We start from the raw sequence: 15,705 nt of genomic DNA, 5'->3' as shown, positions 1-15,705 counted from the left end.
CGTACGCTACATAGCATAGCACTTAGTCTGACCACTCAACAGTTTGCCCCTTTGCCTTTGACAACGTCAAATTCACCACGCTCGCTTGCTCTCTCTCTCAAACTCACTAACTCACCATGCGCTCAATTTACCCCGTTAGCGCTGCACAAAAGTGCGAGTCGAGCTTTTGGGACAGTCAACAGGGGTGAGTTTCTCAGCTGTGTGTTGAGTGTGCAGCGCGTGTGTTGAGTGAAAGAGCGTGAAGACTGAAAAGAGAGCGCTCACCAAGAGAGAGAGCGCTCATCGTTTTCACTCGAAGGGTGGCCAAGCTGAGTTGAGTTGAGCTGTTCATTTGGATGCTTAGCAATGTCGCTGTAATTTCGCCAGCGACAGTTCATTACGGTTTTCGTTTTCAAGGATATGCGATGCCCACGCTCTGGCCGCTCGCAAAAATAAAAACACACACACAACTCGCTTTCGATTGTCGTCTTTCTTCAGCGTGCGTTCGCGTTTCACATTTTTTTTTTGTATTGTTTGTGCTTTGATTTTGTAGTTGAAACTTAAAAGAGTGTTTCAGTGTTATTTTTTATTTATTATATTTTTATTGCAGTGTGTGTTGCCACAAAGGTAAAACAAACAAATGCTCTACTCGAAATAAAACTGCGGCTAAATAAAGTTGAAACTATTTTTTTTGCATTCATTTTTTGAAAGTGTGTTTGCTGTTCACTTTTTGCAAGCAAACAAGTGTGAATAAGAATAAATAATGCTGCCAGAGAAGCAGAAGCAGAAGCAGAAGCAGAATGAGGATTAAAAACCATAAATCGAAACTAACAAAAGCAAACTAATCGCATTATCGGAATATGTTCGCAACACGCTCAATTTAAGCTAGACAACAGACAGAGAGAAAGAAAGAGAGAGAGAGAGAGATTTGAGGTGAGTTTGCAATTAAATCAAAAACTAAATGTGCATCAAAAAATTACAAAAATAAAAGAAGAAGAGAGAGAGAAAACAATTGCACAGTTTGTGTGCAATTGTGCAGTTGATCCACTTGCTGGCATCCTTGCTGCTTCCTTTTCCGCTCCGCTTTCCGCTTTTCGTTACTCGCACATTTCCTTTACGCTTCTTTTTTTTTTTTTGCTTTTCTTCAGTGTTTTTTTCCGGATATTTAACCTGTTTGGATCACCTGCAATATTTATGCAGATTCGCCTCCGTCCAACGGCAAATGCAATTTATGGCAAATCGCACATAAATCCATCGCTTCCACAATCTATAAATCAAGTGGGCTTTCCCCTTCCCTCCCTTCCCATCCCCACCCTTCGCATTATATTTTCTCATTTTTTTTTCGCAAAATTTTCCCATGTTGACGTCAAGGTTGGTGAGTTCAATTAAGTGTGAAATTAACTGAAGCCGAGGCTGAGGCTGAGGCTGAACTGCGTTATCGCAATCGCAATCGACAAGTTGGCAGCCCCGCTATTTTCTAAAACTACACGCCACGGTCTTTAATAGAGAGCGTTCGCAGTGTTGCCAACTGCACTTAATTACGCCTAGTTGGCAACGCTGTGAACTTGCAATTACTTAACTGGTGATTAAATGCAGCTTGCGAATCTTAACCGCAAGTTAAATTGCGGTTCATCAACTTCATTTGCAGTTGGGAAGAACTATTAATTAAGCCTAATCAAATTTATTGACTACACAGAACACAGACAATCAAGATTTTGATTTTGATACTGAGAATTTTAATCTACAAAGTGCTTTAAGAATATGAAAATCTTAAGGTTAGAAGACACAATTTGAGTTAAAGAACATTTAATATAAGAAACAAGTTATTATTAAAAAGAAGTGTATAGTTTTAAGACCAAAAATCTTATTATAAAATAATAAAATTCCAGTTGGGGAGAACTATTAATTAAAACTAAGCAAGCACAGAAAACAAAAAGGTTCGAAAATCAAGATTACTATGAATTTTGGTCTAGAAAATACTTTAAAAATATGAAAATTTAAAGGTTACAAAGACATTTCAAGAATTTTTAATATAACACACAAGTTCTAATTCAAAAAAAGTGTAAAAATCTTATAGTTTTAAGACCAAAAATCGTATTATAAGATCAAAAAATTATTTTACTATATTTGATTGTTTGTTTTTTTTAAGATTTATTTATTACTTTACCATTTGGTAATTTACTTCAATAAAGAAATATTTATATTGAGAATGTTCGACTAACTGTGTAACTATAACTATAAACGAAAACACTCAAATTTTAATAAAAAAAAAAAATTTAAGGACTTTCGACGGACTGCAGAATTTTGTAGCCGAAATCTAGAATTTGTCATTTTTTAGACTTAGTTTTAAGAATTTGTTCTTCAAGTGGTCTTATTTCAAGAATAAAATTATTTAGACAAACGTTCTTGATTTTAGAACTTAGTCTTTTTTTCATTAAACTGTCAATTTATACGATTTAACACACAAATGTGAATGTTAATATTTGCAGTAGCTGAAGCTTAAAGATGAGATACTTCTAAATACTAGTTAAAAATCTATATTAATTGATTCACCAATGAGAAAATTAAGTTAATTTCAACTTGAATTCTTATTAGCAATACCAAAAGCAGTTGAAAAGGATTTGTTAACCGTTGTCCGCTTCAACTTTATGGGAAAACATTTCAAAATGCTTGAACGGTCTTGAACTTTGTCAAAGTTTTCCGCAATTTTCCGCAGTTTTTCTCAGCTGACCCAATCGAATCGAATCGAATCGATTTGAATGGAGCCACAAGTTAAATTGCATGTCAAACGCTGTCTTTAAGCTAAGCATATTAATCCAATTATAAAATGAATAACGCTATGGCTCATTTAATCGCTTCGTCCTCTTCTTCTTCATTCGCAACCAAAGCGAGAATCCTTTTCAATCGAATTACTTGAATTCCTCCTTGTTCCTTGACAAACAGAGGCTCATTAAGTTTAACGATTAAATCGGGTTTTTTGTGTGTGTGTGTGTGTTAAGTTAATAACATTTGGGTTTTGCTATTAAGCCAATTGAAGTCATCATCAATTGAGACAAGCCAAAGAAAATCGCGTTCGCATTCATAGAAATTGTGTGGGGATAAACGCATCCAAAGTTTCTCAGTTTTCTGCGTGGGTTTTTATCATTTGTTTTGGCTTCTCCTTATCTTTCTCTGTCTCTCTTTCTATTTGTCTATCTCTGTCTATTTATTTTTTGAACATTCTTTGGTGAATTGTTCGTGTTCCCCAATAGAATTAAATAGCTTTCACAAACTTTAATTTGTTTTAACTTTTTGAACAAACGTTTTTACCTTGACTCATCCACAACTACAACTTGGAAAAAAAAAACTATTTCATTTTGCGATGCGTCCACCAAACTCGACTAGTTGCATTACCTGTATTAAACTACTTGCGACTTCTATCATTGACCTCGTTGTGGGAGTGAAAATGAGAGAAGTTTCCCCAATGAAGCTGAAGTTTAAGGATAAAAAAGAATCTTGGACGTTAAGTAAAATAAAGTGTGAAATACAAAAGTTTTGCAATGAGATAACAAGAAATAAAATACATATAGAATGGAACACATGAAAATTTAAAGATCTAAAATACATATAGAATGAAACAAATGAAAATTTAAAGATCTAAAATACATATAGAATGGAACAAATGAAATTTAAAGATTTAAAATACATATAGAATGGAACAAATGAAATTTAAAGATCTAAAATGTATTTTAGAATGGAACAAATTAAATTTAAAGATCTAAAATACATATAGAATGGAACAAATGAAAATTTAAAGATCTAAAACACATGTAGAATGGAACAAATGAAAATTTAAAGATCTAAAATAAATATAGAATGGAACAAATGAAATTTAAAGATCTAAAATACATATAGAATGGAACAAATTAAATTTAAAGATCTAAAATACATATAGTATGGAAAAAATGAAAATTTAAAGATCTAAAATACATATAGAATGGAACAAATGATTAAAGATCTTTACTTTTTCAATATTTGTCGATGTGTCTTCAAAATAAATAAATAACGATGATTGAACAATATTCAAATAGTAAAGAAGAGAATTGACTTCAAATTTCATTTGAGCACTTCAAAGAGTTTCAAAATACGTGATGAAATACAAAAAAAAACATCTCCTTACCAAAGTTTAGGAAAATGCAACGAATAGGGAAAAAACTTTCTGTTTTATTACACATTTGGGAATAAAAGAGAGCGAGAACTCCATAAAAATCAAGCAAAAAATAATAATAAAAACGAAATAATGTGCCACAGTCTATAAGAAGCATGTCATAAAATGAATTATTCAACTAAATTACGATAGCATTATAGTTGCTGTCAACAACAGATCAATGTGCAAAGGCTTCTCCCCTTTATTCTATTCTTTTTTGGTTGCTTTGTAATCCATTTAGGTAAGACGGAGATTATAAAATTGCTGGAATTACACAAAACATAGAGACAGAGAGGAGTCCGGAAAATGCCAACACGAAGACATGATAAGTACATCGTACTTACATGCGAATGAGGATATACGTATCAAGTATACGACAGCGTGCATGTATGTGAGAAGCAATTACATATGAGAAGAGAAGAGAGTCGAGCATAGCTTCAAACAAAAAACAAAGAAAAAGCAGTAAGGGAGAGGGGAGGGGGTAACAACAACAAGCCAGCAAAAAAGTGCTCGAAGGGAGTCGGAAAAAGTTGTTCCTAGGTCCGTGCTAAGCTACCGAAAATGTCAAGCGGTTGAAGAAGTTTCTAATCTGTGAGAGAGACTCTGAACTCTGAGTCATACGCAAAGTAGAAGAATTTGATGTAATGAGCGCACACACACACAGCAGGGGGGGAGGAACAGGGTGTGGGGGACTCAGGGGTTGCTTGGTTGGGTCAAAGCCCCAAAAAAAAAAGAAAAAAGGAGGAAAAAAAAAGATGAAAATGTGTACAAGACTTACTCGTAATGCGTAGAAAACAAAACAAAGCACGTTTTGCACTCAATGGGGCACAGCAGGTGCAGCACTAACCCAGGCCCGTTCTCCCCCAGGGGAAGGGGTAGGGGAGAGAGGGGGAGGTGGAGGTGGCACAGTCAGATCCCTGGATTTCACGGGGTTAGACGCAGCGTTAAGCGTTAAGAGCTAGTTAGTCAAAGTCAGGTAGAAGTAGCAGAAGAACAGAACAAGAACAAGAACAAGAGAACAAGAAGAAGAACAAGCAGTAAGAACAAGCAAGAAGAAGAAGAAGCTGTGGTAGAATATGAAGAACAACAAGCGAATACCTGATGATAATGACGATGCTGATGATGATGTTAATGGAAAGGGGAATGCTAAACTGGGTAAATAAAAGAAAGCGCCGCAAAAGACGTGACACAGTCTGCAGCTGGGAGTCAGTTGCTAATGTTCCGCTGTTGTTGTTGCTGTTTATTGCTTTAAAGGCCAACATCATGATGACCACGCGAACGCTGATGATGATGATGATAGGGATGGGGGGATGGTTATGATGATGACTGCGAGCGAGAGAATTTCATAAAATGAAAATTTTTGCTATATAGTAGAGTAGAGAAGCCGCCATGAAGCTCATTTGACTTTTATTGCCGCTGTGAGTGCGACGCTGTGTATGTGTGTGTGTCAGTGTGTAAGTGTGTGGGTTATGAGAAAATCCTGGCTGTTGTCCTTTAAGTGCAATTAGAATACGCCAAAAGCTTTAAGCCTTCCTTCCTTCCGCCTGTCTGTCTGTCGTGTGTTGTTCACATTGTTATCATGTTGTCTCTCTCTCTCTCTAAAGCAAATAGTTGTTGCCTTTTAAATTCAGTTGCCTTTTCATCCTACTCATCTTTCTTACTCTTCCTCTTCCTTGTTGTTATAGTTGTTGTAGTTCTTCATTTTGTGTGATTTGGCAAAAAAAATCAAATGTCAACAAGCAGGCAAGAAAAAGGGATGCGTACTGTACACACACAAACGCACACACACACGCACACACACAACAGCAGCAGAGAAAACTTTGACAGAAATCAAAACCAAAATGAAACAACGCAAACGACACAGAAACCAACAAAAAAAAAAAAACGGAAAAAAATAACAAAAAGGGCATCAGATGAGTGGAAGCTGAAGAAACAAAAACAACAACACGAAAAGTGACAACAACAACAATGAAGCGAGCGAATAAAAACAACAGCAAGAATAACAAGAACAACAACAGCAACAACAACAACAACTTCACTAATATAATATTTATTACGGTGATTATGTCGTGAGCCAAGGGCAAACAGCAACGCCCACCACGACAAAAACCCAAACCGAAAGCCAAAGCCAAACCCACCACCCCACCTACTCACCACATACACACACACACACACACACACACATAGAGAGCAAACGCAGCAAAGTCAATGGCAAAGTGGAATTCGAAGGGAAGCAGCAGAGCGAAAAAGAGCGAGAGAGGCAAAAATGTAATAAGCAAGAGAACATTGAGCAAGTGTGAGAGAGCGCGTGGAGAGTGGGGGAGGGGGAGAAGGGGCGAAGGGCAGCCCAGCCGCACATAAACTATGATGGACAAAGACAAAGATGGAGATGAAGACAAAGCTCAAGTCAAAGATGAAACTGTGGCTCAGCGAGACAGCGAAAGCGCGATGAAGATGGAGACGGGAGATGGAAGATGGAAGATGGGAGATGGAAGACAAAGTTAGCAAAAGGCTAAGGCTAAGCTATCGCCGTAGGAATCAACTTTAATTTCTTTTATTTCAGCTGTATTACGCCAATAAAAACTCGCTTTTAAATGGACTTTCTTGATAACTTATCGCTGTAGTCGTAGTTCTATCCTGCCCTCCTTCCCCCGTTAGTCCCCTTTCCTCTCCTTTCCACTTCACTCCTTTTATCCATTTTCAACTTTGTCCCCTCGATTTGCAGCTCAGCATCTAGTTACTATTGACAATGTCCGGTTTCCATCTTCCAACTTCGTCCATCATTCTTTGAAGTCGTCAAGTGTCAGTCAAGTTGTGTTAATTCCTGTGACCCAATTCGCAATTCGCAATTCTCAATTCCCCAGAGTCAAGCAGACAACTACTATGATAAAGAGCCTTACGCTTTTCAGGTGAAATGGCCGGACTCAACTCCACTCAACTCAACTCAACCGGACCCAACCCCAAAACTCAATTAATACTGCACAACTTACAACATTAACTATTCGATGTACTTAAGTGCAGCACAGCTCTACACAGTAATGAGATACTAAAAGCTAAAGGAAATCAAAGAAAATACACAAATGCTGAGATCAAAGCTCTAAAAAAAGGAATTGTTTAATCGGAAGAGAAAAAGAAGAATTTTTAAGGGTAAAAAGAAGATTGATATAGAGAAAAACAAAGTGGGATGCTTTGAAATATATGTTTTTAGTTTGAGTTTTTAGAAAGAATAATGAGTTCGACTTTTTGCTGATGAAAGTTTGAAAATTTTTAAATATGAAAAGCACAAAAAGAAATATTGTAAACTAAATAAAAGAGAGAGAAGAAGAAGAATTTTTAAGGGTAAAAAGAAGATTGATATAGAGAAAAACAAAGTGGGATGCTTTGAAATATATGTCCATAGGAGTTTTTAGAAAGAATAATGAGTTCGACTTTTTGCTGATGAAAGTTTAAAAATTTTTAAATATGAAAAGCACAAAACAAGAAATATTGTAAGCTAAATAAAAGCTGATACATTTTAAGTATATAAAAGACTATTAAAACTGTTCCACACAAATCTTTAAGCACATAAATTCACATAACTTTCTTTGAATATTAGACTCATTAGTTCAAATAATTCATCATAAATAAGAGGTTAATTGAAAAGTTCCTGTCTTACCACAGTAAAACACTTTTATTTAAAAAAAAAAAAGTTGTTTTCTCAATTAAACATTATTCCACTCACTTGTTGATACCACTTTTGTAGTACCTTTTGCCCTCTGTTTTAAAATACGCCTCAATTTTACCGATCACCTCATCATTCGATGTCTTTTAAAGGTTAGGACTAACCAAAAATCATAGGGATTTCATTCTAGGGACGCCATCTGTGTGTCAGGGCGGAAACTTTTATATATGATTGATTCTTTTCAATCAATCAGTGACTAATATTTAAAAAAAAAAAAAGAATGTGAGTTTAGCAACTTAAAAATTCAAGTCAAATCATTACATTTTTTCAAAGCCATAAAAAACCGTAAATTCTTTAAATTAATGTAAGTGAATAACAAGAATTTAATGAAATACCCAATCGAAGTCTGAAGGCCCTTTAAAGGAATTTAAGCGAATAATCCATTTAAGTTCGAAAGTCATTTAAAAGAATTTAAGTGAATCATAAAGTACTTTAATAGAACTTAAGCAAATAACCCATCGAAGTCTGAAGGTCTCTTAAAAGAATTTTGGGCGAATAACCCATCGAATCCCGAAAGTCATTTAAAAGAATTTGAACAAATAACCCATCGAATCCTGAAAGTCCCTTAAATAGAATGTCAGCGCCATGAAAATCGCAATCTGCGAATGTAATCAAATCCCATTTATGTGCAACCAGTTGCAATTGATATCAAGTCATGTCAACTCTTCTTTCTCTAATTGCAGTTACGTAGACAAAACCAAACCCACACAAAACATAAAAAGCAAAGGAGGACAAAAAAAAAGCCAGCAAAGCCGATCAATTGCAAAACGCTGCCCGGGAGGAGGAAGGAGAGAAAAGAGGCGAAGGCAGTTCATTTGTTTGAAATACAATGAAGGTTTCGGATTACCATACCAGACCAGAATATCAAAGTCACGTCATCCCGTGCAAAGGATGAGGCGTTCAAGAGTTAATAGCGCATCATTAGCATCAGCATCAATCGCGGCCCAAACGCAGCTCTCACAGCTCTCCCACCGCCATCATCCAGAGACAACAACAACAACGACAAGAACAACAGCAACAACAACAACAAGAAGGCAGCATCAACATCGAAACGAACTTCGATTCACTGAATTGAGGAGATTGCGCTCAGGACTGAGACTGAGAGAGAGAGAAAGTCATCGTCAAGGTCTCAATCTGATTCGATTGCTTGCGGTTGTCGCTGTGATTGGACAACGTTTTGCTTTGGGTAAGTGTTGTGTGTCCACCGCCTAACGCTAGATGGCGCCAGCGGCCAGCATCTAATTAGCAAACAGCAATCTCAATTTATTTCTTGCATAACTTTCCCCCCACATTTCTCGCATAACTTTGCAATTTATTGAGCGATTCTCTTCAAGTTTACGGCACACTTCACCAAAAATTATTAAAGTTCATTTATATAGAATATTCGAGGAAGTGTAATAAACTTCAAACACAGAAATATTCAAAAGACAAAAAGTCTGTCAATAGTTTTTGCTTTCGTTGCTTAGCTGTCAACGTTTAGTCTAGCACATTTTTGTTTGTCACACACAACTTGTTCGCATGTCACTCAAGAATTAATACAGAAATAGTTCGATTTTTGATGATGGAAACTTTTCGGAATTTTCACACTCAATGCTGTACTTTTGATGTTTCAATTAGTCCGAGAGCAGAATGTGAAAAGTAAACTAAAAACAAGTAGGAAAGCTACAGTCGAGTGTATTCGACTGTGAGATACCCGCTACCCATTTTGAATAAAAGCAATATATACTGCAAAAATACTAAAAATATACCAAATGGTATATGTGGTATATCGATATAGTACCAAACTTCACAACTCCAGCTTTAAAATTACGCTTGTTATTCGATTTTTTTGATTTGAAGGGGCGGAAGGGGGCGTGGCAAAAATTTGAAACAAACTTGATCTGCGTGCAAACATAACAAATGCTGTCGAAAAAAGATTATACCTCTATCTCTTATAGTCTCTGAGATCTAGGTGTTCATACGGACGGACGGACAGACGGACATGGCTAGATCGTCTCGGCTGTTGATGCTCATTAAGAATATACTCTATAGAGTTGGAGATGTTTCCATCTGCCTGCTACATACATTTCCTTTTGACACAAAGTTATAATACCCTTCTACCCTATGGGTAGCGGGTATAAAAATAGAAAAGAGGAAATTCAAATCGTTTTAGGTTGGGCGGGTAAACAAACCAAGTTTGAACTGAATTGAACTGAACTTCCTTTAGGCACATCAGAGACGACAGCAGCAGCTGGAACATCAACGTCTGTGGCCATAGAACATAGTCGGAGCAATAATCACAACAATACGGAGAATAATTTCTATTTTGATGAGCATAATACGACAAAAACAATAACATTCATTCCTGTGGACACGTTAGCCACAATTCCGGACGTTGGCCAGATGCCAGATGCAACCACAACAACAACAACAACAACAATAACAACAGGAGCAGGAAGCACAACAGCAGGCAGAGCAACGGCACAAGTTGCACTGACATCGGAACAACCATCGATGAGAGACCAAACAATTGGAATTATCAATAGCAACAACAACAACAATAATCATCATCATCATAGCACAACAATTAAAAGTTCAAGTGCAATTGATTCATTGGTCACATTGGGATTAGCGACAGCATCGTCATCATCAACATCCTCATCCTCATCCTCATCATCGTCGTCGACAACGACGAAAAGTGCTCGGAGCACAGCAAAGCAACCGAACGATTCGACAAAGTCACGCAATCATTGGACATTTGGAGGCGCCCCCGATGCGGAACGTTCGCGGACATTTCGCAGCAAGTATCATCATGAGAACCACTACGGTCCCTTCTTCGAGGAGCCCTCCACCCAAATTGATCCCGGCAAGACGCTGGTCGCCGCCGTGCATCTCTTCACCGAAGCCGTGCTCAATTGTCGCGTCGGCATGTTGAAGGACAAAACTGTGAGTTCCCCAACATTCTAACATTCGAATCTTATACAAAACATAACAAAACTATATTCATATATAGCCTAAGGTTATTTTCATAAAATAATAATAATATTCGTAGAACAACAAAATATCCATAAAAAGTACATCTCATTGTTATTTCAATAAATTATGAAAATATGAATAAAAAATAAAGTTTTGTAAATTGAAAAGCTGAATCCCTATAAAATATACATACATACATATATAAAGATACTTTGACTCACCGTATTTCAAGATGTTATGCTTTAGAACAGGAAATATGTTTTTTAGACGCCTTACCTTTAAAACAAAATAGAAAAAAGAGTTAGAATGAAAAGATAAGGCAAAACATAAAATTTCTACTTCACAAAAAAAAAACTTATATAAAGTAAACAAGAAAGCTACATTAGAAGAGTATGCTCGACTGTTTCATGCTATATTCAGTATATTTTCCGCACTGATTTGGGTAGCGGGTATCTCCAAATCAGTGCGGAAAATATACTGAAAATAGCATAAAATACTAAAATATACCAAACGCTCTATTATAATACACTCAAAAAACCGAAAGCTATGTTTCATACGTATATATTTATATCCAAAAAAAAATCCAAAATATACCAAATACCATTTTTGGCTATATCATAATACAAACAAAATATACCATAGATTACAAAATATGTCAGATTGTCACCAAAAGCTATATTTCGCATATTTTTAAAGTACTACTTTCAAAAGTGTAGAAAAACCTACGAAATTGTCTGCCCAAGGTGCAATTAATAAGTACAAAAGAATTTCTTGAATAATTTCTACAATTAATATCTGATCCCAATCAAATTTTCAGGAATCATAAATAATATAGTTATTATTATATGTACCAAATATCACCGCTATCGCAGGTATATTAGGTTTTCTTTTTTACTATAGCTCAAAATGAAATAAATTATTTAGGAAGGAAATTTCTTTTCGTATTTCAAAATTGAAATTCAAGAAGTATACTTTATATACTTTGAATTTGAATATACGAATTTGAAATTCTAGAAGTATACTTTATATACTTTTTTCTAAGGTTAAATAAAGGATTAAGAAAAGAAATTTCTTTTCGTATTTCAAAATTAAAATTCTATATCGTATACTTTATATACTTTTTTCTAAAATTCAAAATAATAAAAATTATTAGTAAGGGAAATGTCTTTTCGTATTTCAAAATTGAAATTCAAGAAGTATACTTTATATACTTTGAATTTGAATATACGAATTTGAAATTCTAGAAGTATACTTTATATACTTTTTTCTAAAGTTAAATAAAGGATTAAGAAAGGAAATTTCTTTTCGTATTTCAAAATTAAAATTCTATATCGTATACTTTATATACTTTTTTCTAAAATTCAAAATAATAAAAATTATTAGTAAGGGAAATGTCTTTTCGTATTTCAAAATTGAAATTCAAGAAGTATACTTTATATACTTTGAATTTGAATATACGAATTTGAAATTCTAGAAGTATACTTTATATACTTTTTTCTAAGGTTAAATAAAGGATTAAGAAAAGAAATTTCTTTTCGTATTTCAAAATTAAAATTCTATATCGTATACTTTATATACTTTTTTCTAAAATTCAAAATAATAAAAATTATTAGTAAGGGAAATGTCTTTTCGTATTTCAAAATTGAAATTCAAGAAGTATACTTTATATACTTTGAATTTGAATATACGAATTTGAAATTCTAGAAGTATACTTTATATACATTTTTCTAAAGTTAAATAAAGGATTAAGAAAGGAAATTTCTTTTCGTATTTCAAAATTGAAATTATTGAAGAATACTTTATATACTTTTTTCTAAAGTTAAAAGTTAAATAAAGGATTAGGAAAGGAAATTTCTTTTCGTATTTCAAAATTAAAGTTCTAAAAGTATATAAATACTTTTTTCTAAAGTTCAAGGTTATATAAATTATTAGTAAAGGAAATGTCTTTTCATATTGGGTTTTCATATTGAGTTTGATAAAATCTCCCACTCTTTACAGGTCATGTGGGTTAGAAGGACCACCGAGAAGGTCTCCCTGCTCACCGTTGGCAATGTGACGTACAGTGGAGATCCGCGAATTCGTGTCAAATTCCAATATCCAAACAATTGGCGTTTGCTCATCAATCCCACCCAGCGGGAAGATGCTGGCATCTATATGTGTCAGGTTTCAACGCATCCGCCGCGGGTCTTTACCACTAACCTCACCATATTGGGTAAGTTTTTCCATCCACTTAAGGTTAACAAGGTTCACAAGCAAATTTGTTATTTATTTCCAAGAAAGAAAAATCTTACTTCACATCAAAGATTTCCAATGCAAAAGCTATCAAAATGCTGCCTACAAATTAAGTATTTTTGAATCTGAAGTTCAGCCTTTGATTAATATGATATCTACACATAGTACGATTTGAATTGAAATTCTTCAGACGACAATAAAATATGATTGTGATAACAACTCTAGAATTATATTAAGTCTAAAATGTCATTATGTAACCACAAGTTAAACTGTCTGTTAAACTTAACATCTACTTTATTTAGAGCCACCTTTACGCATTATCGATGAACATGAACGAGGCGTCGGTGATCGGTATTATAAATCGGGCAGCACCGTCGATCTGCAGTGCCAAATCTCTCGAAATTTCTTTCAAAAGGAACGCAACAACATCTTCAAATCAACCGAATCGGGCAAACTGAACGATACGGGCAACGAGCTGAATCTCAATTTGAATTTGATCAGCGATGCCAATCAAACGCATACGACTTTCACCAGCCAAGAGCTGGAGAAATACTTTACTAATTTTATTACCTGGGCCAAGGACGAAGAGCCACTTCAAGCACTGACCAATAGACGATCTAGGTAAAGTATTTCCTTTTATTTTTTTTTTTTGAGAATTTCAAAGTGTGTGAAACTATTGTAATATAAAACTCAGCTTCACCAAATTTCTACTAGTTTTAGCTGTTATTTTCTTCTAACTATATCTTATCGAAATCTTCTTTATCCTTATAGCGTATCCGATAAATGGCTGACTAGCCGGATTTCCATACCAGAAGCCAAACTCTCAGACAGCGGCAACTATTCATGTTCACTTGGCAGACTTTTTACAGTCATTGTTCAAGTCCAAGTTCTTACTGGTAATAATACCCGATATATGGCTTATCTTTCAATTAAAATCTTTCTTTTTTTTCAGGGGAATTACCGGCTGCAGTGCAACATAATTTAGCTCGTAAATCTGGCAGCTGTTTGCTATTATCCTGGAGTCTTTTCATCATTGTGATTTGCTTCTACATGCTCAAAAATCATTCTTCGCAATTTCATTCAATCAAATTGTTGAGTGCTTGAGATAAGGAATTGCCAAAAAAACCAAAAACATAATTGCCATAAAACATAAAACATAAAACATTCTAATACAATTTTGTCAAACGCATTCGACATTGTCCAAAGCAGCATCTGATATTCGTATATACATCTTATTCAAGAACAAGAAAAAAACCAAAAACCAAAAATGAAGAAAACATCATAAAGTGAAGAAACATATATACATACATATATACATAGGGATTTTCTATATCAATTTACACGACTTCCATTCACATTTTGAATTCCTATAATAAAGTCCTTGAGTCAAGTCGCAAATTATTCTTTTGTCTTTAGTAGCAGAAATCCGTTTATAAAAACACACTTGACAAGAACTTGCCCAACTTTCTTATCTACATACCATATATGTTACTAATTATATTATAGAAAATTACAAGAACAACAACAAAATTAAGAAATTTGTATAAAAAAAGAAAAACAAAAAGAACAAAAACATAATTGAGTTAAGATTTGTTATAACAGAACTATTCGGAATTTCGAAACTGAGGAATTTTCGAATTAATCTGATTATGTTGGGTTCGATGTGTAAGTAAGAATTAAACTATCACTTACATAAATTAAGTTATTATTTGTAGTATTTTTTAAGTAAAGTTTTTGTTTTTTTTTTTTTTTTTGTGTTATTTTTGGCCAGATTAGTATGTTTGTAAATATTGTAAAATGTCAAGACGTTAAGGCGATAAATAAAAATGTGTAAAACCTGTGTGTACTTTACATAATCCTAACATTTTAATCCTCATTCCACTAGCCCAAATTATATTTACAACAACAACAACAAGAACAACAACAAAAAACATATTATTGTATAGTTAAAATGAATTTTCAATTGATTTGTATACATCACTAAGTTAATGGTAACCATTACAAAAACAAAAACAAAAACAAAAAAACAACAACCCAAAACCAAACAAAATATTGTTAAATTGCGGTAATTGTGAATTGTCATGATTGTCGTCATGCTATATTACAAGTAAATCAAAATACATACTTTCAAATATAAGAACCATTCAAATTGTTTCACTTTGTCTTCCGCCTCCTTATGAAATATGCAATCCTCTCAAATCATAAACATAAAAAAAAACAAACTTTCATATTTGCCAACTTTTGTGGTCATCACTATTGCTGGCTGTGCCAAAATGCTGCCCCATCAATTTGTTGCCTGACCAAAAGAAACTTTGAAGGGGCCGCGGAATAATGTCCTTCATCATCAGTGCCTCTCGCTCACTCTTTCTCTTTCTCTCTAGGGACGTCATCATGGTTCACAGTTGGTACAACAAACAAAAGTTACCAAATTCACTTAATATTGCATTGCATGTAAGTGTACCAATAAATTACAAATGTACCGCTTATGGTACAAAATGTGACAATCGCTTGCAATGTGAGTATTGAGCTGCACTTACTCGTGAGTGCCTTTCGAAAACATCACGAGTAATCAAGACAACCGTGAATTATAAATTAATATAGAAAGTATAAATTTCTATAAACGATATAAATT

At 34.4% G+C, this 15,705-nt stretch overlaps 1 protein-coding gene across 2 annotated transcripts; it reads left to right on the top strand.

The window, feature by feature from the left end:
* The first annotated feature begins 390 nt into the window (after positions 1-390).
* On the top strand, positions 391-15,222 carry LOC132796686 (uncharacterized). Of its 2 annotated transcripts, none has more exons than XM_060807938.1 (8): positions 391-606; positions 691-912; positions 8,570-9,072; positions 10,093-10,811; positions 12,840-13,053; positions 13,376-13,694; positions 13,845-13,969; positions 14,026-15,222. In XM_060807938.1, the coding sequence occupies exons 3-8, from the start codon at positions 8,778-8,780 to the stop codon at positions 14,175-14,177; spliced, it is 1,824 nt and encodes a 607-aa protein (XP_060663921.1). In that variant the 5' UTR covers positions 391-606; positions 691-912; positions 8,570-8,777; the 3' UTR covers positions 14,178-15,222. The 2 variants fall into 2 exon arrangements, with proteins under 2 accessions (XP_060663921.1, XP_060663922.1); XM_060807939.1 differs by having other exon boundaries at positions 398-478; positions 590-912.
* The last annotated feature ends 483 nt before the right edge of the window (positions 15,223-15,705 follow it).

Source organism: Drosophila nasuta, chromosome X, assembly GCF_023558535.2.
Source record: "Drosophila nasuta strain 15112-1781.00 chromosome X, ASM2355853v1, whole genome shotgun sequence".
Taxonomy (NCBI): domain Eukaryota; kingdom Metazoa; phylum Arthropoda; class Insecta; order Diptera; family Drosophilidae; genus Drosophila; species Drosophila nasuta.
The sequence above is the reverse complement of the archived record's forward strand: the minus strand, read 5'-3'. Positions and strand labels throughout refer to the sequence as shown.